Genomic DNA, 23,942 nt, shown 5'->3' with positions numbered 1-23,942 from the left:
TTAGCACAGGCAACAACACATTAAATCATACAGGAGAATGCAAACACCTTCAAAGGCAAAGTTTCAAGAGGGGACATTACTGAATAGCAAGAATGGAAAATGGCCTGAGTTCCTAGTACTAATTCTATAGTTTCTATACCTGAATCCAACCTTCACTCTTGCCTATACAATAAATGCAGCAGAAATATGTTTTTCAAGGAGAACACAATAAGAAATGGTATACAGGAAATTCAGCCAGTGAATTTTTGAATTTAAGGTTAATGTCTTGTTTCACTGAAGAGCCAAACACTTGCTGGTGCTTCATCTTAACTCCCAAGACACAGTCCTTTATGCCTTCGGCTCCCTCGTGTGGTGCATCCATGTCGATCTGCCTTACAGACCCCCCTTCAAACATCTTAACACACACAGGAGCCGTGCCAGTAGCAAATAGTGCTGTTGAGGTGTTAAATGTTCTTCTTGACTTCCATCTCTATATTTTGGGCATCAGCATAGGAGATCTTTACACTGCAATTAATAATTGTAAACCTCTGACCATGGTTATCACTCCCAGTATTTTCTGCTCTCCCAAAGCAAACTATCTGCCCAGCAATAAGTAAGTTTCTTCTTTTTTTTTATTTCATTTGATAGACATTATATATGTATATACACACAGTACAATATTTTTTCTTTTGTGATAGAGAATAAATGCGAGTTTTCATTGCTGGTTGTTTAAGTCAACAGATTGCAGTTAATAATGAAAAAAATTAAACGTTTAATATCAAAAGCAACTTCAAGTATCTTCTATACATTTTAGTATTCAGTATATAGTAAGGTGGTTTGGGGAGGTTTCTTTTTATATCAAAAAATGTATTTGAATAGATTATTTTTACCCTAATACTTTAGAGTACTATTCATATCAGGCATGGAGTTTAAAAGGATGTACCTCATCGCCCCAACTAGCTCTTCACGAAAACCATAGGTCACTTATACAATCAGGCATATGTTTCAAAACAGGGTTTAATCATCAGCAAAGTCAAGGTGCAATTACCATGTTTAGAAATGCACTGTTTCATTCTCCTAAAACAGATCAAGTTGTAGTCCTTGATGTGAAGCAATATAAACACCACTGTTTGCAAAACAATACCTGACCTAGGCATAAACAGTACTTCAGTTCCCCGAGCTATTCATCCCTTAACCTTTCCGTATAAAAATAATTCAACTTAGGCATATATTGCACTAATTTTATCATACTGGATAGCTCTCGCCCTGCATTATCTCTTCTTTTGCTTAACTAAGATTACACTAGGGTTTTAATTTCCATGGAAAACCTGGGAATAGAGCAACAGACACACATATGGTGTGCAATAAAGGGTTATCTATAGTAGCAATAGTAATCTCAGAGGCATTCACAAACGAAACTACACATTAGATTTGGAGATCATTTTCTCCAGTAGATTCATCATTCTCTCCTGTAACTGTAAGCTTTGAACTTGAATGATGTTTTGCTGATCCAGAATCCTGCGCACTTCTCTGCAGGTTTCTTCCATAGCTCTACTCAACTTCTTCTGTTCTTCCAACATGGCTTCCATTAATTTTAGCTTCTTCTTTTGGAAGCTGCAGTTTTGCATTTTTCTTTTCTTAACTGGTCTTTCTTCAGCTCTGAAATGTGAATATTTTTTAACAATTAAACTCATATTTATATTAAAAAGAAAAAAGTTAGAACCTAAAATTCTATAGCACATTCTTGGCCAAGCTACAACCTAGTTGTATTTTTAAACTCCTGCGTTCTCCAATAAATTCCCTCTCAAGTTCATGCCAAAACGTAAGTATTATTGCATGGTGTTATAGATTATACAAAGAAAAAGTTTTTACATCTCATTGTTTTTAATAAGAATTTTCCCTGTGGAATACCAGGCTTTTTTTTCCTTTTTTAATCTTGACATTTCTTACACACTGAATTTATATACTGTATTGGGAGAGACATTTGGCTTATGTGGCCATTGAAACTCCAATTTTAAAGCTGCAATAACCATCCCATGGAGAAAAAGCGCTACACAGTTACGTGTGGTGGTAACTTACAGCTTGTTTTTTTAAAGCATTGCATCAGTAAGTCTGGTCCCACTACAGGATATTAGTCTTGGAATTCGCCCTTGCACCAAGATACAGCAGTTGCACTGACCGCTCTTTTTTAATATTTCATCACAAAACATTATAAACAACATAAAAGTTGGAAAAGGTGGAAAAAGACCTAGGGGTGCTGGTTGACAGCCAGCTGAACATGAGCTGGCAATGTGCCCAGGTGGCCAAGGCCAATGGCATCCTGGCCATTGTATGGCCAGGACACCAATATTGTGTCCAGGACACCAATATTGTGTCCAGAAAGACCAGGGCAGTGATTGTCCCCCTGTACTCAGCACTGCTGAGGCACCTCAAATTCTGGGATCATTTTTTGGCCCCTCATGACAAGAAAGACATTGAGGTGCTGGAGCATGTCCAGAGAAGGTCAATAGAGCTGGGGAAGTGTCTGGAGCACAAGTCTTACGAGGAGCAGCTGAGGAAGCTGAGGGTGCAAAACACCATATGGTTGAATTCAAATCTGTCTATGTACCCAGTCACGTTGACATTTCTGTGGCAGAGTAACTCTCTCTCGGGTTATAGAAGTTAGACAAGCGTGTATCAAACTGTACATCCTCGTCTGAAATATGTAGAACTGCCATGTGGAATTTGGGGGATATTTTAAGAATCTCATCTATGCTGTATCATTCTGAGTTTCTGTTTTGGAAGAGAGATAAACGTGCAATAAAGACAATGCTTTCAAGGTGTATAGTTCACATTTCTGTCCTAACTTAGGGTGACTGAACAACACATGGACTGAAAACCAGCCCACACTGCATACAACTGAGAACACACACAGAGATCTGTTGCTCTTAACCTGTAATCTAAGAAAGAGTCATGCTAAAACATGAAGGAGGAAGAAAGGCAAGCAGAAGGAATATATGTAAGTATAGTACACATCTAAGAAACCTCCAGTTAGAGGTGGATAACTTCTTTTCTAACTTCAAGTGCTAGTCCATGTCTTCATTCAGGCTTTTTGTAACTCCAGACTGGAGTTCCCAACATCAAAGTTATCTGATGATGTGTCTTGAAGTTCCTTGACACAAACAGCCACCTCAGTCGTGTTCTGCCAAATGCAGTATCTTTTCTAAGTGAAATGCAATAATAAGATGGCACAATTGTGACTAGTATGCCATGTCAACATCTTGCACATTTTAAGACACCCTTGAATAAGGATAACTTGAACTCTTGAGGAATGTGTTTCTATTAATGTGAAGAACAGTAGTGGAGGGGAGGTCACTCAGCTGTGGCAGATTTGTATCATAATTTCAATCATGTTCTTATCCTACTTGACAGGCTTTGTGCAACAGTGACTATGACATTCAGATCTCTCAGCAAGAGAAATAAACAATCCTAAGCACCTGAAAGACTTAACACAAATATAGGAAAAAGACACAGGCCCCTTGACATTTAAGACTGCAATGACCCAGAAAGGGTGAGGTCTATGGAAAGAAACAAGTAATTAAATTAAATGCTATTAAATTCTTAGAGAAAAAAAAATTAGAAGTGGTCTTGAAGGAAACTGTTTTGAGTACTGTTTAGTCATTTGAATATGCTGCCCCCCTCTGCACAGGCAAGAACAAGCAACAATCTTCCTTCATAAATGTAAACTAAAAGGGTGAAAAAAGACCACTCGCTTTCAGACTATCAGAGACTTTGAAATTACTTGTACAACTCAAAGGACTTCATCAACATTATACTGCTACGGCGATGCTAAGGGAAAGGAGAAGCTATCATCTTTACGCTAAACAAAACTTTGGAAGGTATGCAAAATAAACTCACCTTTGCAGGTTCTGTATAGCATATTTGATTTCGGGCATCAAAAAAATGTGCATAAAATAAATATATGCTGCTCTGCTCAAACTGTGAGTCAAGCTTGCCGCTGATGACCAAAATTATCACAGCCAATCTTGTGATAGGTCTTGGCTGACATCAAATTCTGTTTCTCCTCATTAACTCTAAGGGACAGAATTATTTCACATGTAGTTCTCAAAGAGGTCAGGCAAGTGTCTAAGGACAACACTGAATCTGTTATTCCAAGGTTCCCATCACTGAACTCACGGTCACAAAGAGTGCACAAGTTCTGGTATGCAGAGCAAGAACCTTTCTGAAATGATATTATTTTAGCCAAAGCCACCTTTTGTCTTCACAGAGGGTTTAAATGTTGAAAACCTGATGAATCTCTATCCTCTTCCCTAACACAGTAGTACGAAGTAGCTATGGCAAGACCTCTTGTCTTGAAACAAGTAGGAACTCACTCCTAGAGCCACAAGAGGGCTTGTGTGTTGTCAAAGTAAGCCCTCGTAAGAATGGTCCTTAATAAAGAATGAGAGAGAAAATCTGAGGCTTGTCAATGGTACTGAGATGCACGGAGTATTGTGTGGATTTCTTGGCATTCGTGGCTGCTGTTTGGTTTTTAATTGACCCCATGAGTGAGTTAGATTGAAAAAATTAAAATAAGTCTTATTTTCAAAAGAAAAAAAAAAAATTTTGAATCATACTTTCCTAGAGTCTGCAAAGGATTTTACCTGTTTTTCAGTTAAATGTGATCCATCCAACACCTGTAAGATGTAACACCATACATCCAAGACAGTAACTGTCCTGCACAGATCCAGAGAGAAAAGAGGAGCAAAATGTCTGGTGGTGATGGCAGCTACCTGGGGAACTGTGTCAGCAGTATCTTCAGTCTGTTAATAACTAAGAAAGTATTCACTGATGAGTGCTAGATCAAAACCGTCTTTCAGCACAGAGGAGTGCCCCCAAAAGAACAAAGATTCTTATCAAGGTCTCCGAAGTACTCTCTCTATTTGTTTCCCATTAACAAACACAACTTGGTAATTAGACAGCCTTCATTGAAAAGAAATACTTATTTCAGAAATCCTTGGCTTTGGTGGTAGTCCTGATCTCCTTTTCTTTCCAGCTGTAATGACTGTCAGGGAGAGGGTTCTGTGGTCACTCACAAGTTCATAGTAAGGACTTGGCACTTAAAATCCTCTCCTCTTGCAGAATAGCTCCTGAAGGAGAGCTCGTGACAGTATCCACAGCCCCCCTGCCAAAGAAGCATCTCCCTCCTTGCCAAGCCTAGACTCTGAAGGTAAATTTCAAGATCTGGAGGAAAGAGGGGCCTAGAAAACCAAGGACCTCTAATACAATCTCCTGATACTCTTGGGGTTCCAGTATCTATGTCAGGGAGCCTCCAAAAGGTTGGCATTGGCATTCCCCTGGCCACATGAACAAAGTAGGAAAGAGCTTTGGCACAGGCATCATGGTCCAAGTAGAAACTCACGAAGCTATTTCCATGCTAGGCTCTGAAACAGAGAGGCAGGGTTCAAAGGAAGCCAACCAAGGGAAAGAAAATGTTCCACCTCATGTAGGCGACTGAGCAGAAAGAACAGTGTGTATTGGACACAAGGGGGAAGAAAGCAAAACCTCCACATATAATCAGGCAAGATATCAGGCAAGTCTGAAATGCATTTGTTGTCTACCTATCTAATATCAATTTAATTCACTGTTCAATTAAAAGTTCCTTGATTGATTGCTTACACTCATCCAATGGGACTTGTTCAGGGATGTGTGTGAATAATTAATCAAGCAGGAGTTGGATACAAAGAGTAATCTATCAAAATGTATTACCTCCACAAAACCATAACAAGAATACTTCCTTTCTTACTCCTTCCTTTCTTACTACCTCATGGCAAATGGGTCTCCAGTACAATCAGATTTTGGAATTTATGGCTTTCAACATCTAACAGCTGTTTCCTGCTTGTTTGCACTTTTTTAGCTATGTACAAACCTGAGCAGACCTTCATAACCCATATCTTTAGGAAAAATAATTAACAATGATCTGGAAATAAGCAATATTAATATTGGAGATGGCACAAAGATCTTCAGAGTATAAGGACCAAGGATCAGGCAACCTGGATCTTCTGGTAAACTAAGCTCATTCAAACACAGCCAAATGCATCTAGGAATTAACAAGGCTCATCCTTGAAGTAAAGCATAGAAAAGAACCACAGAAATGGCTTGGAGCCTGGGCAAAGCACCTTGCTATGATAACAAGTCTGCATAATGAGTTAAGATGTACTACATAATGTGCATAGCCTAAAGCTCAAACTTCTCTGTAGATTATGCCCATTCAGATTTAAATAGCCATGGCATAATTTCAGAAATATTAAAGGCTTTGCCAAAACTGCTTTTTCCAGAATTAGCATGATCACCAGGTTTTAATGCATTTCTTTTAATTCATATGTTGGTTAATTTATGTTACCAATTCTTACTCTTTCTCCATGTGTAAACCTTCCGTACCAAATCACTTAATCTATATTTAAAAATTAAAGAATACCAAAGCCAGTGCGATCATGGTACACAACTACTCTGAGGCAAAAAGCAAAAAAATACTGAAAAGATCTCCAATATAGTGAAAAGAAAGGTAAATAGAAGCAACATCTGACAGTTTCATTCACTAAATTTGCATTAGAAACAAGGGACTGGTTCAAACAAGGGTTTACTTATCACTGGAAGCAAGGGAAGAGTGAATTCTCCATCTTCAGAATTTATCAGATCCAGACTGGATATCCAATAAAACATTTCCAAGACTCAAACAAATCATAGAAACAAAGAAGTGGAGGACAGCAGAGGCATGGGGCTCTTGAGTGCAGTTGTCCCCTGCTAAGGGAAGGATGTCACAGAACCCTCTCTCTCCATAACATTTCTGGGCTCCACACCAGAGTAACCAAATTCAAATGGTATCTATCAAGAAGTAAGACTAGATGATATGGTGGGTATATTATGGTCTTTTAATCTATGAAAGTAGCTCTTTCACCCCCATTTTCAGTGCAATAGAAATGGAAGAACAGATGAAGTCTGAACCACATTCACAGCCTGCATAATTATATTCTGCCATTACTTTAACAATGAAAATTAGTCCACAGGGTGAAAAAACACTGTTTTCAATTACATAAAACATCATTTATAATGGTGTCAGGAGTTTGGATTTTAAAAGTTTAAGCTACAGTGCAAGACTCCACTACATGGCATTATATTATACGGCCATAATAGAATAAATCTATTATTGTCAGATGTTTTATGCAGTATAATATGAGCTTTGTTGAAGCCCAAGAGCAGTGTTAGAACAATGCTAATAAAATAGCAGGCACCCCATTAAAGAGATATAGGGATTCCAGATGTTTTTCTCATCTGCAAATTGAAAGAAAAATTAAAATTAATTTTATCCCACATTAATTGTATTAACTAGCAAAATTTGGGTTTTGTAAGAAGGTCCCAAACTCAAACAAAATGCAAAGAAAACCAGTTTCAACTATTTTTAGCCTGATTGAAGAATAAAACTTGACATTTTTCTCTATCATGAAAGCTAAACATTACATTGAAATATTTTTTTTAAGTTAAAATTTATATAGCCAAGTAGCCTCCTGCTATGTTCAAGGATACTGTGCAAAACACAAAGCTGGCACTCAAAAGCTGTGTTGGAGATTTTAAAGGAATTACAGGAAAGTTTTCAGAAGTTTAAAAGTTGACTTAAAACTACTGTTTGAAGGGTTTTTTCACTACCTGTTGTTGTCATAACATTAGGATTTTTATTACTGAAAAAAAAAAAATCCCATAGTGTAACTTGTAAAATATACAGCTGTAAAACACATCTATATTTTACATATAGATTTGTGTGTATATTTTTCAAAATATTTTTCAAAGTAATTGTTCTACACAGCCATTAAGCACAAAAATAGAGAGGGAAATTGAGGACCTAAAATGTCTTTTAATTTCAAATCCCAGTATTGTCTTCAGTTCCTTTTGTGTGTTTAGAGGAAAGGGCATTTACGAAAAAAGCCAAGACAGACCCAAATTTTATATGGTAATTCTTTGCTCTCTTGTTGGCTATTTCAAAGTATTTTTTAAATACAGGATGACACACTAATTGCTTAGGCTGAAAATTGCTTTTCAGTTCATAATTTTCCATTAGTAAGTCTAAAACAATTAACTTCCTTGTCTTACCATGGCAACTCTAAGTGATTTTAACCCATCTGATATCATTAGCAACTCCTGTATTGCCTTCTGGTCAAGAAAGGGTTCCCTACTCTTCTCTCATTTTGGACAATCTGGACAAGGTTTTCCAACCTCCTTTGACTATTGGAATAACATTCTTTTTCCTGCCAGATACATGTCCCTTTATCACAACTGCGTTCTAGTTTTTAATCTGATCATGATGCTCACCTGAAACATTACACTGATCTCTCAAGTGGTATCTGCTGCTCAACTTTTTCTTTTTTTAAACACAGTGGAGCTGTATTTTAACTTGTGAATGTGTCCATATCTTGTTGTTAAATAAGATGCACAATATTATATTGCACAAATTTTTTTTTATAGTAGAGACTGTGAGAGTATGCCTGCATTCTTAAATAGTCTAGTGGGTAAACTCTACCACATCTGTGGAAAAGTAACCTTCTAATTACATATTATTTAATGTTATTGTGAATCAAATAGTTAATTGGGAATAAAGTTATTGCATCTGAAATGTGACTTTGGAGTTTGCAAATTCTAAAGTCAAGTGAGTTTGTGTACCAGGATTATCAACTACTTATAGTAAACTAGGATGAAAAAAATCTTTTTTTGTGAACAAAAGGGTTGCTACAGTTCAAGAAATACACACCCTAATAAACAGGCAGTTGCCAAAAAAAAGTTTTAAAAAATAATCAGCTATTCAAGGACTATTTGCTTGAATGATTGAATGAATTTATACATCCAAGATGGGGTCTGGAAACAATAATTCAAACTTGTTAGGTTGGTTCTTCTTCCAGCTCAACATCTTCAGAGTTGCATGACTGACAGGTAATTTTACTGTTACAGTTAAAGCCCCACAGCCTCGTGATAAGGATCTCTAGGATCAACTTTTTTACTGCCAGAAAACTGCAATCAACTCTTATTTCACACCACTCTGGATGAAAAATGAGACCAGAAAGTCTAAAATCTGTGTCAGGAGTACAACTCTGCCTTTTGTTAAAACTCTGCCTTCCAGAGAACTCCAGTCATATCAAAAAAGGAAACATGTTTGCATCTCAAACTGGCATTTACTTTTTAAAAAAATGACATTCTCAACTGTATTTAAAACATTGCTATGTACTTTCAAACTGCATAAATAGCTTTTCAGTGTCCACAGAAATATTTAGTTTGCATCTTTTCACCATCTCAATAATAACTGAAGCCAGAGAAATTTCATAGCAATATCAAAAGCAAGACCAGAGCAAGCCAAAAATCATGTAAGCAGTATGTTATATCTCTGACTGCACCACAGGACTCTCTTGAACATGCCTGTACTCCTATTATAAACACTCTACCTGATGTGAGCCATGACATGCATGCTGAATTTTGGCAATAATATACAACTTTTTGCCCAGTTCTCCTACTCCCTTTCAGTCTCTCATAAATAAATAAAGAAAATTTCCTAATTCAACAAAATGGCTGATACTGGAGAACAGATGTCATTCATGATTTACAGAAGAAACACAAGAGCTGTCAGAGAAAAATGTGTGAGGGTGTCCCCTTTACAGGGCAGATCTGGTTCATTCTGTAAAATACAAGAAAGGGCGGAAAATAGATGCTACCTCAGCTTGTATGAAAGTAAGCTTGATGAGCTTTCTGAATGTTCATCTTCAAAGCATTCTTCCCTTCCTTCATATGTAAACTGGTTATATGGCAAATACAGCGGTGTAGACTTAGCTGATGGAGACTGAGAAGCCTCTGTCTGTGATGTAGAAGGACCTGGTTGTTGATTTTCATGCATTTTCACATCGCTGTGGTCTGTCACTTTGGATAAGATCCTATCAATGGTTTTGTAGTAAGGCCAGTCAGGTGCAACAGTTTCACTATCAGTCATGCATTTTAATTTCCTGCAAGAAAAAGGCACACAACATTAAAGCTTGTTTTCCTATAAAAGTACTTTTCACAGAGACCTATCTCAAAATATTTGTTTTGGTCACATTTAGGACTCAAACTGAATGCTTTTAATGAGAATAAAATTAGACACTTTTTTAATCTCCAATGAAGCTTTTCAGGTTCTTTTCCTCGGTTTGACCTGTGATTAAAAGTTACACGTAAACCCCAAATTAAATTGAATACAAATAAAGAACATTACAACTTCTAATGGAAACAGGACTATGTTGGTGGTTGAATAATTTTTCTTCCCCTTACAGAACACCAGGCTTAACTAATCTGACAACAGTCCCTGACAACTAGAGTAGGCAACACATCACAGCCTTTACCAAACTGTGGGCAGCCCTGTCCTTCCATTCTTTGAAGAATTAATATTTGTTTTCCATATTGAATACAAGTGGCTATAAATATAATTCATATACTTTTCTTAATATTTCCTAAAAATTCTGAATTGCCTTGGTAAACATCCCAGTAATAACCATGAGATGTAGATGTCTGTTCATTTGTTACAGAATAAAGATCAGTGTAGGCAGAAGCACAGAATTTCACTAATTTACAAAAAAAAAAAAGGCAAAACAAAATATGAGCAAAAACAGTTAATAACACATTAGAAATAGCATAAATAAAAGCATTACAGTGAATGGACTGTCAGCCATGACCTTGTCTTTTCACATGCATTTTACTATGAGATCTATTATTCAGTCCTCACAGAAATTTCACTGCTATCCCACTTGGTACCCATTGTTATTTTATTTGGGTTTTATTTCGTTTTACTGAGAAATATAAAACTGAGGTGTATAGATGAATTTTACATCTCAAAGAAGCTCCAGTGCCCAGCTAGAATCCCAAACTTTCTTTTAATTTGCCTTTCCCAGTTGGGATCTTGTTACTCAAAATGCAGAAAGGGAACACAACAGGAAAGGCAAGACCAGTGACAAATGCTCCATTTTCATAAACCAGATTTCATTCAAATTAACAAAAAGCTGCATCAAATCTGATTCTCACAGATAGCAAGAGGTTTCCATTTGCAGGAAAAAAAAAAAAAAAGGATAAAACTATCCCTGGACACCTGGCCCAGCCCCCCTTTCTTGAAGCCTTTCAGATTTTTTCTTCTCAGAATCCATCCTGCCCACACTGGTCCTGCATGGGAATTAAATAACATGTAAACATAATAAAACTGGTGCCAACTTAAAAGTGAGAACTTGAAGTTCTTCCTTTTAAACAGCTCTCAGCCTAGAGTAAGGGGAAATCCACTAGTGAGAAAAGAAGTTGGAAAGATTTGCTTAGATTTTAAAGCCATTTAGGGATTCTTTTTCCTTGTCCTTGCAAGGTCTGATGAGCTTTTCCAGCTATTTAGAAATGCACATCATAGTCCTGCATAGCAAAGCCTCACAGCCATCCATACTTTTATGCCCTCTATGCATGCAAAATTTTAATTTCATACATGTTTCACAACCTACTGCTGCAATTTCATAGTCAGAGAATATCTAGCACAGCCTACAAATACATGCATATCCATTTAGCACAGATAGAAAATAGCTAAATAGAGGGCTGACAACAACCATCAATTGATATTGATTATTTTTAGTTCAATTATTTAGGCTATTTACATGAAAAAATATATCAATTAAACCACTATAAGCTACTAGCCAAGTCTGTCTACGTGGCACATTCGTTTGGCTGTGTTGAACTCCCCAATGTATTCAAGCTCTGCTGCTTAAAACATTACCATCCCCAGCTGCTGAGTGTAGTGCATCCACATCACACATCACTCATGCTCAGCATCCCCACAGGTGAGATGGCAAAGGCCACACGTGAGCACAGCTCAGCCGTGCACTGCCAAGGCCACCAGCTGCATCGAGATGTCACGGGACATGGTTTGATCCGTCCCAGTATAAAACCCCTGCAGTCCTACACTTGGCAATAGCCTCAAGGCAGTTTACAAGCCAATAACAACTACTCTTTGTGCCCAGAGACTGAGCCAGTTTTCCACCCAGCTGGTAGTACTTCCATGTGGAGTATAACATCCCAGCTTGGACAAAACAATGTTCTTGGAGATCGCATCAAAAAGGTTTCTGCTGTCAAGCTACACAACACACTTTGCTCTACCCTCATCCATAGATCTAGTCTTTTAATCACAGGAGGCAAGCAGGTCAGTCAGATGTGATTCCCTCCTAGTAAATCCATTCTGACTACTTCCAGCCACCACCTTCTCCTTTAAGTGACTGGAAATTGCTTACAAGGCAGCTTGCTCTATGATCTTCCTAGGAGTTTAAGGGGAGATGATCGACTTTTAATTCCTGTTCCTGCCCTTTTTGAAGATTCAACAGCCTTCCTCCAGTCCCCAGGGACCTCCCTAAATCTTCACAAAACTTTCAGAGATGATTCCCAACTCAGTCTTTTTCTACTACTGATACTTCCACTGACCCTGCCCCAGGCACATCTGACAGGGAAACCTGGGCAGTGAACCCTGAAGTAAAGAAGATACTGAGTATCCTCAGCCTTATTACTTTCATCTGCTTTCACTGAACCAGCCACCCTCATGGTGATTTTCGAGTCAACCCCCAATATCAATACAGGCTGAGGAATGAAGGGATTGAGAGTAGCCCTACAGGGAAGGATTTGGGGGTGCTGGTGGATGAAACGATGGACATGACTTGGCAATGTGCACTTGTAGCCCACAAAGCCAACCATTATCCTGGGCTACAACAAAAGCAGCGTGGGCAGCAGGTTGAGGGAGGTGATTCTGCCCCTCTACTCTGCTCTTGTGAAACCCCATCTGGAGAGCCACAAAAGTGCTCGGAGGAGCTAGAGCACCTCTACCACAGAGACAGGCTGAGAGAGCTGAGGTTCTGCAGCCTGGAGAAGAGAAGGCTCCAGGAAGACCTTATTGTGGCTAAAGGGGGCCTACAGGAAAGATGGGGAGAACCTATTTAGCAGGGCCTGTTATAATAGGACAAAGGGTAATGGTTTTAAACTTTAAAAGGGTAGAGAAAACAGATTGCACACATAAGCTGTGGATGCTCCATCCCTGGCAGTGTCCAAGGCTAGGTTGGATGGGGCTTTGAGCAGCACAGTCTAGTGGAACGTGACCCTGCCCATGGCAGGGGGTTTTCAAGAGTAGGTATTTTGCCTGAGTAGGTCATTATCTTGGGGTTTTCTGCACCCAGACCCTATTTTTTTCAGAACTATGATGATTTTGAAGGAAAAGCTGCTGTTTATTATCAGCCCATAGAGCTGTAGAGTTGCAGCTATATAAACCCAGGTATTTCTCTGGCTCTCAGTGCATTGAGTGGATACTAACTCTTCTACTTCTGACTGCTTACCATAATTCCGAGCTAAATAAAAGGGATCACTACTAGGAGTTAGGCAAGAGAACTGTGTTAGCTTAAAAGTACCACCAGCAGCAATCATCTACCTGTATGGAGTCTGGCTCCTACATAAAGTAAAAAGGATGAAACAGATAGAGAGATGAGAAGATAAAGGGGAAGAGAGTGTCAGTCCTTTGGAAAAAAAGCAGAAACGCTGCAGGTGGAGATAAATAGGGAGAACATTCACTGGAATAGTGGTCATGGTTTAGCTTTCTGGTAAATCAAAATCAAATAACTAACTTTGTAAAATTAATATCAAGTTTCAGGGTTTACTGATTTAATTTTTTTTTTTTCAACTACCAGAAGTTCAGAAAACCTAGTGAGACAACTGAGAGCTTTTGCCTGCATTGAGGTAAGCATAACCCTGGCAAAACTGAAGTGTAAAATTTATTTACTGCTGTCAGTCATTACCATAACTCATCACAGCAATCTTAGCTGGTTCCAAAAGATGCAAGCTGGGTTGTTTGTTTGTTATAATGTAACATGAAGATGTTAAAAAGAAACAGTACAATATGAAGGCTAGAATGCAATAGTCCAGAAATGAGAGAGCAAGATGTGCACTCTGAAATTGGGCAAATAGCTGCCTGAGTGAGCAAGGCAGGCAGAAAAATTAGGTAAGAAACAGGGGTAAGCGGGAAAGTCAGCAGAGCCTGAGAAACAACTTCACACTGGGTTTATCTAGACCTGTTGCTCTTTCATGAGGCTCTATTAAAATCTAGCTGAGAGCAGAGGCGACTCTGCTCTCCAAAAAATCAGGGAACAAAGTCAGATTTCCAGCAGACAAATATATAAGGCATGCCAACCCAGTAATTTGAAAGGTGGTTGCTTGTCTTATTCCAGATAAGTGAATAAATCAATGGACTTTGAGATCCTACTGCCAAATTGTTCTGCTGAATGGACTGAGACAACTGAGTCATTTGTGCTGCCATTGACCTTTCTGCAGGCTTTATTCTCTGTGCCTATTAATCCACTTTCTAAAATAAAATTATCATATTATGTTCTACAGAACTTTTTTAAATCATCATTATTTAGTCAGCAAAAAGCAAGCAATATATAGCTTGCCTCTTTTTCTAGGCTTTGCTCAAAACAGTATTGCTTTTTTATTATTATTGCAGTATTTGATATTACTACTTGCCTCAAGGAATGGACACAAGATCCATCTCCTGGGGTTTCTAGGAAAAGCTTTCAAAATAAATAATAAATAGCAACTGTTCATGAACCAATGAATGGTGAGGAAGGGAAAGATGTATGAAAGTACAGTATTAAGTTGTGCATTTGCTATAAATTATTGAAATTAAAGAGAAAGACTGTAAAATATTCAAATTCAGCTTTATGCAGTAATTTGGCTACACTTATATTTTATCATTTTCTGTAACAGAGGTCAAATATTCTAGTTGCTTAAGGTTACAGAGTATAGCAACGGGTTACACAAGCAACAATGTTTAATTGCTGTCATGTACACATGGAAATAAAAAATTAGACTACTCTTTTATTCAAATCATGAGACTGATTCGAATTTACCAATCATTAACATTAATTGACTGTGATTCAAATCAAAGAGCAACAGCTGCATCCTGTTTTCTAGGCTTTGGGGAGGGTGATTTTTTTAAAATAATAAATTCGCATTCACACAGTTCTTATTTTTAAACATCAGAAGGAATCAGTCAAAACTGTGGACCACTGTGCAAGCTGTACAAGCCCTGCTCCCTTTTTGTAAGCCAGTGGATATTGTGTCAGTGCCAATATTCTAACAGCAGAATCAGTGCACTGTTACACAGTAAGATCAGCATATTAGTGGTGACAGGACAGGGCTTTCTTTTAGAAGGACTAATTACAAGTTCATATGAGCTGATAGCCCCAAGCTGGCTACATAACAAAAGAATCTGGCACATACTCTGTGTGATGCTAAACTGCAAGAGCTGCCATGCTAATCTCAGCAAAACTTTTGATGACCAGAGCATCAGAAAGCTTAACTTTGAAATCCAGGAAGCTTGACTCAGCCCTTCCTCCTTCCAAGATGGATAAATAGGAGGTTCATGCAGCTCACTGCACAGGTGTCTTTGAAATGAAACATTAAAAACCTTGTGGATGATCTATCCACAGCAGATATTTCAGATTTTACAGCAATGCCTAAAAGCAGAATTTTATTCAAATGCACCTGCAAAAAAAAAAATTTCCTTCCACCTATGGGGCTGTGCAGTATTTTCCATCCAGTCAATTTGCACGGTGGATGAAATGGTCCCTTAATATACTGAGACTCCAGTAAGAATTATTTCAGGTCACGGTATATTTTTCCCTGAACAGTTTCCTCCAAATGCACTTGGACTACAGTCATGCAGAGGAAAACAGGAACTGCTGCCAGATCAGCCCATCATCTTGCTGCCTCACTTCTGACAAAGGTCAGTGCTAAATACTTCAAGAATGATTTTGACAGACAGCTTTTGGGGGCATATTCACCCATAAAAACACATGATTATTTTTCCATCAACAGCTAGTAATATCCTGAAACCTGTTGTCTTTTATAACCCTACCTAACTGGAAGATAAACAACACCTGCATTTTTATTTAATAAATCTAATTTTTACTAAAAATAATAATAAAACAACCTGCTGCTCTCTTGGTGTCAATGATTTTCAGTGGTAATGAGTTCCACATGCTTATTATGCAGTGCAATACAAATTTATATGACTAACTAGTTTTACATTTCTTGCCTTGCAATTCTAATAAATAACTTCTTGTATTATGGCAAAAAAATATCTGCTTTACATTCTGAAAAATAGTAGTGTACATTTTTATGCACCTCTAAAACTTCTTTATATTTCTTTGTCTTCACAAACTTTCCCATTTCTCTTTATAAAGAAAGCTTTCCACAGCTCAGCCTGTGTTTTCTGAGCAACTTCTTGTTTTCTTGTCACCTCACTGAAATATAGGGCAGTCAGCAATAAACACAAGAATTCAAGGAGGAGATAATGAGATAAAATAGATTTCTATATGGCATTTTAACATCTGAATAATGTTTTCACCTCAGATGTGGAGGAATGGGATGTGTTCACCCTAAAATTGCTTTCCAGAGAGATGCTCACATGCACTGAACTACACCTGAACTAACCATGTGGCAGTGCAAAATCCCACACAGGATCCAAACACACCCAGAACCAGGGTGAATACTTGGGCTGGGAGCAAATTCTGAGCCTCCTGCCACCGTAGGCATGTACATAGTTGCATTAGCTGCAGCAACTGCAATAATTACTGGATAAGAAAGGCTCCTCCTCTGCTTGTTCATATGTTTGTATGACTTTGACACCTTCTGCACAATAACGAAAGGCTTTCACTGAGCAGAATGAATAAAACAGTATTTTCTGAACTGCCTCTTGAAATGCCATGGGATCCTCAAAATAGAAAGCACCAATAATACCTGTTTCAAGAGATGTCCCAGGATAAGACATGCCAGTGATAACACTTTTAAAACTGAATTTGGTTAAAAAGATTAGTAGAAATATTCAAGGACTGCTTTTCCTTTTATAGAAAAAATATACATATAGGTATCCATTCATATAGGTATGTGTAGCAATTTGTAGGACAGCATTTTATGTTCCTTTATGAAATTGTGGTACAAAAATAATAATATGATCTGATTAAATATTCTAATGCAGTTCATTTCTGGCTGTCAAAGGTGGACTAGAGACCACTCCACCTTTGCAGTGCTGTGAACAGCTGCCTAAAAAAGTAAAGGACCCTGAAGTGATGGGAAGAAATAAGCACTCAGGTGCAGAGCACCCCCCTAATTCCTGCTACTGGTGCTACGTTCTCCCATGTCACACTTACTAACCCTACATAATCATTACAAAGTAATATCTCAAAATAGAGCATTTTCCTACTCTCAGGATCTTCTTTTCCAGCTTATGCCACAGTGCAGCGATGATGCCCAGAAATACAGTGAGGTAAAGCATCTTCCTCAACTGACCTGCAGGCAACAAAACATGGCTTAAAACTCAGCTGCCTTACAGCAAAGCCAGCACTCAGTGGCCACTCACATCATTTACAGTTTCATCACAACGTTCACTATCCTCACACAGCACCAAAAATTACCCAGAGAAACAGATATTGTAAGTCATAGCTTTTGGTTGTCCCTGTTCTCTGTACCACCTCACCTTGAATGCAAAACACACAGGTTTTGAACAAACAACAAAAAGATGCATTTCATATTCAAGAGTACAAAATGAAACAGCACTCTGACAGCTCAAGGCAGTTTTCTAACTCTCCAAAATTAGCATCTCAATCAATAAGCAGGGAGCTGCAATGCACTGCAAAATAGAAAAGCAGCGTGACAACATGCAACAGAAGCAATCTTAGAAGTTCACCAAAATAGAAGGGTATTTTTTTAAAGTGCAGTTTCTCGCACGCACACAGAGTGCATGTATGTGAGTGATCTTATTTCTCCCCTTCCCCCAGTGCAACTTTAAAGTAAAAACATTCATTAGAAAAAAAAAAAAAAAGAGACTCTCTAATTGATGACAACACTGAAAATTTAGAACAAAGGCTGACAGAAATAACCTATTCCACTTGGCAATTACGGCACTTAAATATCGTGCGGTGTTGCTAGACACCTGTAAAATCTCAGTGCCGCGAGATGTATTTCTCAGCAGGGAGGACTGCAGATTTAGCAGACTAAGCAAAAGCCTGGTAGCCAGCAACTCCCGACTTGCTGGGGTGATGCTGGGCAAAAATTTAGCTTACTTCCAGCTTTCTCGGCTACAGTCTGAGTGAAGAAAACTGTAAGGATTACAGCAGGGTTAGTAAAACATTTTGGAGACATCAGCATTTGCTACAAAACATCAGGTTTAATATTATGGCAAATGATGTTAAACATTATGCTTGTGAATCACAGAAATGTAGAAGGACATTCAAAGTTAAGGGGTTTACAAGATTTTCCCTAGTTTTCTATTTGATGAGCAGTCTCTGCATTAAATACAGTAAGGGTGCCTTACAGAAAAGCGAGCAGTTTTAACATGGTTGCCTGCTGTAATAACCTTTTTTATTATTAATATGAGCTTTGAGGAGAGATTAAATAAAAGAGTCACATATTTGATTTTCTTGCATTACAAGCACATAGCTCAAATCACCACTCAGGATTTCCAGTATCAGGCAGTTTGTGCCTCACAGAGATAAGAATTTAATAAAAAAAAAAAAAGAAAAAATATATGGAAATATTTCTGTTAAGTTCTAATTATTTTTCTTCCTGCATACAACAAATGCACAAATGCCTCGCATTTTCTGAAGCCAACTTCCCCTCCTGCCTGCCTGCCTGTTCTTTATCATCCCCTTGTAGACACCTCCGCCCTCCCCCCGACTCCTTTGGAGCAGTATTGACGGTGCACATTGATTCTCTCTCTGCAGATATAATAGTTCTTTCACTGCTGCTGCTTATAATTATAGCAATGTGTGTCACTCAGTAATAAGACATTCAATTATTCTTGGCCCCATGAAGTGTAACCCTTCAACTCACGAGACCAAAATCTAGGAGCATCAGCCCCCCCCAAACATTATTCTCTTCTAGTTTTTTTTTTAACTTTGCCTTGCAATTCCGATTCTCAGTGGCCACTTCAAACTGCAGGAGTTTCCCTGCAAGGAACTGGCTTCCAAGCTAACACAATCAGTCCCCTCAGCAAAGAGCAAAAAAAAAAAATAAATCTCTTTTCCCCACTAAATACATTTCCATCCCTCTGCATCATAACAACGCCAGCTAATTTTAAAGAAACAAAGTTGTCCCAGAGTTTGACATGAAATGGGGGGAAAAATTAACAATGACGTAACACCATTGGCAAGAGAGAATTTTAAAAGCGATATGAACAATCTTTAATCTTTTATCGACAGATTTCCTCTAGGAGACTTCTTTCTGAAAGGCAAAAATCACTGCGCCGTCCCTGCTAAAATCTCTTAAAATAAAAAGAATGAACTGAAGCTTACCTGTACTGGAATGTCATATTTGTAATTTTTATCTTTATTTCCTCTCCGTGGCGAATTTCTCCAGTCATTTCAAAGAGTTTGTTAGCCATTTTCTCATAAACTTTGGCATTCCTTTTAGTTTGTTTCAGCTCATCAAAAAATTCTTCCCAAACCAGCATTAAACCTCTCATTTCTGCATCAGTCCAGTTCCTGGCCCTCCTGTGTTTCTCAGTCTGAGAAGAGACAATGTAACTGGGAATTTCTGCTGCAGCCATTGCTGACTGACCTAAAAGGGTTTTAAAAGAGGACACTTAATATAGATTGAGTTTTTAGTTTAGGTTTTTTGTAGTGCAAGACATGCATATGTGGATAAAGAATTTGAATGACAACAGAACATATGAAACCTTTTTGCAACAGCTTGAAGCTTGAGTGCACAAAATGGGGCCTACATCTGACAGGCAGGAATTTAGTTAAAAGCTTTTAAACAGAGAAACGTCATTTTGATGTCACGTTTCCATAGCAACAGAGCAACTGCATAAGCTACAACAACAAAAACCTTTTAACTGAAAGCCAAAGAATCAGGACAAAGTTGACAGGCCATCAATATTAAAGCTTTTAAACACTTTAGGTTTAACAAAAAAAAGATCTATGCAGCCTTTGAGAAGCTACTTTTAAGTTTCTACTTCTTTTTTAGCTTTCCCTTACCTTTTAGGCAGACAATCTGCTAGCAGGGGGTCATGGTCGCCTGAACGAGCTTTTAAGTTGCGCCTTGACAGACTCTCTAGGAGGTTGCAAGGACTGAGGCCATGTACACAAAAAAAAAAAAGCTTTTTTTTTTGCAAAGATATTCTGCAAAAAGAATCAGCCAGCTTTATGAAAACTATACATCTCTAAGCTAATAAATGTTTAAGCAGGCAGGCTCATTAAAAAGGAGCCTGCATCTGGGTTTTAGACCATGCACAAAATAGTATTTAAGTGTTTAAATATAGAGAGAAATGTATATAAAATTTCAATATAAAGCCACTTTTTTCCCTGAGATGTTTTGCTGCTGATAAGCACACACTGCAGTCCTGTCAGTATGAATTTGCCTTTGTAGGTATGTATTACTGTATGTGTATTTTGTATTCCTAGTAATTTAGATGCTATTTATGCAGCCTGTGTTCTGCCTTAGGACTGCAGCAGAAGCATTTCACCTGCTTTATGGGCAACCTAAAAGGATTATTCAATGAGTTAAAAAAAGGCTGTGAGATGCTTAGAACTGCGAATAAATTGCTTTGCTGTAAAACAAGCATTTTGAGCTGGGTTTTATATAGGGCTAAATTCTGCCAGCAGTTATACCAGAGAAGAACCGCTTATTCATTGTACTAAATGCGAGCAGTGGGCCAAATCCTGCCACTCTTACACTCCTGCAATCTGACAATAATCTTTCACAAATGAGGGAGATGCAGGAACTGCATTAATTCCAGCAGTACAACCAGATAAAGATGTGCATTTCCTACAGTCTCAATTGAATCGTGTTATGTAAAATATAAATAAATAAACCACGGACCTTTCTTATTATTATTTTTCTGTTTCAGCATATAACAGCAATAACGACCTCACTGCAGGGCATTTCCTGAAGATTAATGGCAGGCAGGGGTTAATGGCCTGAGGCTCACCCAGTCAGTCGTTAATCCCCAGGAAATGTTCTGTGCCTCAATCCTTAATGCTTAAGTATCCTATAAATTGTAAGTCTTCTCATAACCACATCCTTGATCTTAACAATAGTTTAAAAATGCACAGCTTGGTTTGCATCCTAGAGATGGCAAAGGGAGCAAATAATGTTCCTTAAAGGTACACTAGTGATATTTGTAGTATCATTGCCTTCTTTCTATTTTATTTATTCTACTGTTTATTACAAGAGGCACAATAGCATACCACAGAATAAGGAAAGGGGATGGTGGGGGGAATCACATAAACTGTACATAGGAACTTCCACTGATACAACCCTGAATACGTCTCTGTCAGAAATATACCTGCTGAGTCACTGCCTTCCTAAGGAAAAAAAAATAAAGAGAGAGAGAGAAATAAAAAAAAAATCCCCTAGCTTCCAAATAACTGCTTTTAACTACTAATATGACAGCCTAGCAACTATTACCTTTAAAAATGTGTAAATAGCAGCATATGTTGTGATGATGATCTTGCACGGTTTGTCTCTTGGGTGGCCAGCTGGGAGACATCACATGATCAGGGGACAGATGGTGGTCAGAAGAGGATCAGCTGATGACACATTCATTTTATTAATTTATTGTTTTGTTTTGAAATTCTCATCACTTAACCTTGGGCTCCAGGCAGCTATGTTAATAAAACCGTACCAAACTGAGCCAGTGGCTGGGGATCACCAGGGCAAGTTTAAGGAACCAACACAGTGTTCGAGAAGAAAATACCATCGCTCTGGGTCTGACTTGGGACCAATGCATGCTACTGCAAAGCCAGGCTTGCTTCTCAACCTTTAATAATCCAGTAAAGGTTTGTTTTTCTCCTCCAGACTTTAATCCACCAAGGTTCTGAAAATGCTGATTAACACCACTGAAACCCATAGCATGATACACACACATTGTAAAAACCAAGAGATACATGTGATCCCTGCTTTAAAGATATTTTTAATCCAGTTTCAACTGCAACAACCAGGACAGGGTGGGTGAAAACCTTTCCAGCTGCAACAAGTTCTTTTTGTTGTAGTCCACAACTATTCCTTCCCCTCTCCAACCACATGTGCCTGGCATATGTGCGGCTGCTCCTTGTGCTTCACACTGGCCCCCAGACCCAAAGCCAGGATCCTTCAGGAAGGGGGCAGTTGTTTCCCTGTGAAATTCACATCTCAACTTTTCTATACCCTGTTTTCTATTAGTATACTTGACAGATTGATATAGTGGTATAGTGCTATTTAACATCTGTTAAATAAAAGAAATGCTTTCTAATAATACCTCCCTTATTCCCCTCCTCTCAGCACCAGAAGGGAATCTAAGTTTCAAGGACTCAGGTTTTATCCCCTCCTCTGGGAAAATAATTGATATTAATTATGGAGACCCCGCATGCCTCCTCTACCTCGCTGAAGCACACGTGCCAAGTGGTTGATAAAAGTGACTGTTTTCCTATACAGAGCTGAAAGCAAGAGAAGTTTCTTTTATCCCCAGATAATCCCTGCAGTCTTCACTAGAGCCAGGGGACAGAAAAGACACATCTCCGGGCTGTGCCTCTCTCTGATGGTGTTCTGTAAAAGTGTGCAGTTCCTGGTCCCTGAGTTGGGACAAACAGCTAAGACAGGACCAGCAAACCCTTACAGGAAGAGCAGCCCTGCAGCAGCAAGAGCTGTCCCTTTCCAAGATGGGAGCATTGGGAGAAAGTCAATTAGCACTCAGCTGCTTCTTGCCCCTCTCAAGCTAGAGGCCAGTCAAGATTTGTCATCTACCTCAACGACTGGCTGGTCACCAAACCCAGAGTAACTGCTGGCATGACAAGCTGCAACTCAGCCGGACCAAAGGCACTGATATCCCTCATCAACTCCACTCTGATATCTCTGCTGATGGCACAGTCCTCCAGCACCAGCTTCCTCAAGACCAAGGACCAGTCTGAAACCAAATACCCTGCAAGCAACTGGAGCTCTAACTGTTCTCATCAATAAAATAAGAATGTTTAGGTCTTGGAAACCAATGATGTACATAACAGAGCTACTGAGTACACCTGTAGATTACTTTCCTCTGCAGGAGAAAGCTGTCTTCTTCACCCTCCTGCTCGCCCCAGTTCCTCCTCTGATGAGCGCTGCCATGACAAATCCAGAAGATGTTCTTATGAACACCAATCTTAGTGGGCTTAAGGATCTCACTTGTGCCTTTCCTTTCAATTCACACCTGCTCCTGAGAGCTAAGGAACATGAATTTAATGATCCTGTTGCAAATCTGTTCTTCATATCATCTGTCTAAACACCCTACCTTTTTTTGCAATTGTTATATATCAGCTTGAATAATAGCTCTCACAGCTGTTCCATCTTTCACAATGATCTCTATAGATAACAAACCCCAAACAGGGTAGAAGGTTTTATAATTTGCAGATGTGGATCTAATGAACTTTTCCTATAAATGTTATCACAGAGTTCAAACAACTCCATTAATCCTAACACATCTGTTGACTACACTTCAGGTGATCTGTGCTAACCAACCCTGTATACAGCCTTCAGCTTTGCAAGTATGGGCTAATACATGCCAAACAAAACTTCCTTAAGCCAGGTTTTAGGGAATGGTGTTTTCCCTTCTGTTTGCAGGGAAATAACAGCTCTAGTCAATCACCAGAGCCCAACCCACAAACTGTGAGCAATTACACTGTGGTTACAGAAGAGCATGTCCGATCCTGCTGATGAGGACTGTGGTAGAAGTCAGACAGATGCTTCTTGGCAAATCAGAATTTATTCCATTAGGATACAAGAAATTTCTGCAACTTCTCCTAAATGTACTTCCATGTCTGAAACCCACACGGGAGCTGTAGATAGGGCTGCTGACACACAGATCACTGCCTTTCTCGATTTCAGAAACGGAAGCACATTAGCTTTGG

General features: G+C 38.6%; 1 protein-coding gene across 5 annotated transcripts in view; it reads right to left on the bottom strand.

Moving 5' to 3' along the window:
* Positions 1-596: 596 nt before the first annotated feature.
* Positions 597-23,942, bottom strand: part of MSANTD1 (Myb/SANT DNA binding domain containing 1) — a 44,437-nt gene continuing 21,091 nt past the window's right edge. For 2 of the 5 annotated variants that reach the window (XM_027643033.1, XM_027643037.1), the window contains exons 2-4: positions 19,377-19,641; positions 9,711-9,995; positions 597-1,638 (exon numbers count right to left, since the gene is read on the bottom strand). In XM_027643033.1, coding sequence (XP_027498834.1) covers positions 1,398-1,638; positions 9,711-9,995; positions 19,377-19,641 — 791 coding nt within the window. In that variant the 3' untranslated portion in view covers positions 597-1,397. Of the gene's footprint in view, positions 1,639-9,710; positions 9,996-19,376; positions 19,666-19,759; positions 20,008-20,060; positions 20,148-23,942 lie in introns of those variants that run through there. The other 3 variants (XM_027643036.1, XM_027643034.1, XM_027643035.1) reach the window with 3 other exon arrangements.

Source organism: Corapipo altera, unplaced genomic scaffold (genome assembly GCF_003945725.1).
Source record: "Corapipo altera isolate COAL_440 unplaced genomic scaffold, ASM394572v1 22, whole genome shotgun sequence".
In the NCBI taxonomy this organism is placed as follows: Eukaryota; Metazoa; Chordata; class Aves; order Passeriformes; family Pipridae; genus Corapipo; species Corapipo altera.
This window is presented reverse-complemented; position numbering and strand designations above follow the sequence as displayed.